General features: G+C 50.3%; 1 protein-coding gene across 1 annotated transcript; it reads left to right on the forward strand.

The window, feature by feature from the left end:
- The first annotated feature begins 280 nt into the window (after window positions 1-280).
- On the forward strand, window positions 281-1,306 carry LOC135616143 (F-box/LRR-repeat protein At3g48880-like). The gene is made up of 2 exons (XM_065115326.1): window positions 281-682; window positions 764-1,306. The coding sequence occupies exons 1-2, from the start codon at window positions 336-338 to the stop codon at window positions 1,239-1,241; spliced, it is 825 nt and encodes a 274-aa protein (XP_064971398.1). The 5' UTR covers window positions 281-335; the 3' UTR covers window positions 1,242-1,306.
- The last annotated feature ends 221 nt before the right edge of the window (window positions 1,307-1,527 follow it).

A 1,527-nucleotide genomic window follows, 5' to 3' on the forward strand; every position in this document is an offset into this window, starting at 1 on the left:
TAAATAGTTGAGAGATTCTTTTGTCCAACTCAGAAAAAGTATGCGTTCTTTTTCAAAATAAAAAAAGCGTGAGAAATTTTTTTTTTTTCTAGGTTATTTTTCTCATTTCTGCTTTCCTTTTCACTTCGATCTACCAAATTGTGACATCACAGTCCATAGGTTTCCTATTCGGCACACATCATACATGCCCCTCTTCCACGTCTCAGCACTAAAGCCCACCCACTTGCCATGGCCATATGATACAATCGTACTCTTTAAAGCTGCTGCAGGAGCTGTGACATCAACCTGCCAAGTCGCCAGACAGTACATTGTGTGGGGTGAGCTGAGAGGAGGACATGGAGGGGAGGAGGAGATGGGAGGATATGGAAGTGGACTGCTTGGCTCACGTCTTCCGGAAGCTCAGCCTGGAGGACCTGACACTGAGTGTGCCATTTGTGTGCAAGGCATGGCTGAGAGCCGCCTTGGACCCTCTCTGCTGGAGGTCTCTCAACCTGAGGGACTTGGACTTCATGCCGTGGAGCAACTTCACGAGGACCTTCACGGCGCAGTACGCCCTCCGCCGCTTCTCCTTCTCGGGCTTCCTCAAGTTGGCAGTCGCCAGGAGCCATGGCGGCGCGGTGGAGCTCAAGTTCCCTCTTCCCTTCGGTGCCTCCTTCCGTGACTTCGTTTATGCCTCCCACGAGTGAGGATTCACTTGCAGATCTCTCTGTTAAACCACATCTGACTGTTCGATTTCAGATCGAGTTGTTGTGATATTGAGCAGGTGCCCGAGATTGAAGACGCTGGCGCTCCCTAATCTGCTGCTGGCAGATGAGCCACAGATTCCAGAGCTGGTTGGGAGGTGGAAGGAACTAGAGACGCTGGAGATGGAGTCAAAGCCATCTTCTTTCTTGGAGATGGTGAGGCAGATCAGTATCAATTGCGGCAGCTTTTCTGGGCTCAGAATGTGGGGTTCCATCAAGAAGGAAGATGTGTCTGCCATAGTCGATTGTCTTCCAAGAATCAAGCACCTCTCCCTCAGCAAATCATACTTACCAAATGAGCAGCTGGTGGAGATAATCAGTGGCTGTAGAGAGCTGGAGACGCTCCGTGTCAACAGTTGCATTGGGTTTGAGGTTGATGAGGAGATTGTCAGAAGAGCTTCTGGTATCAAAACCTTCGAGCATGAGGGCTGTAAATTGTTTGATGAGTCTGATTGTGATATGGATGAGTGTGATCCACTCTATGTGCATGTTATTTAGCAAAGATTGTAGCTCAGTTAAACAGATCATGTTTTTGGTGAAGCACTATGCTTTTCGTGTTCCAAGTCTCTCGTGTGCTTTTAATTTTGCTTCACATAGGAAATGTTAGCTTTGACATTTCATGGAAGAGACTCTTCCTCTCGCGGTGCGGCTTCGGCATCTCGCGGCGGTGTCCCAGTGAGGGTTTCGCGCGATGCATCTTTCCCTTCGGCTGCTCGCGGGGGTGGCGTGAGGGCTACTCGCCCCGGCGCTGGGGTGTGGGATGTCCCTCCTCCTCCCCCTCCTG

Source organism: Musa acuminata, chromosome BXJ2-7 (genome assembly GCF_036884655.1).
Source record: "Musa acuminata AAA Group cultivar baxijiao chromosome BXJ2-7, Cavendish_Baxijiao_AAA, whole genome shotgun sequence".
NCBI classification, from domain to species: Eukaryota; Viridiplantae; Streptophyta; class Magnoliopsida; order Zingiberales; family Musaceae; genus Musa; species Musa acuminata.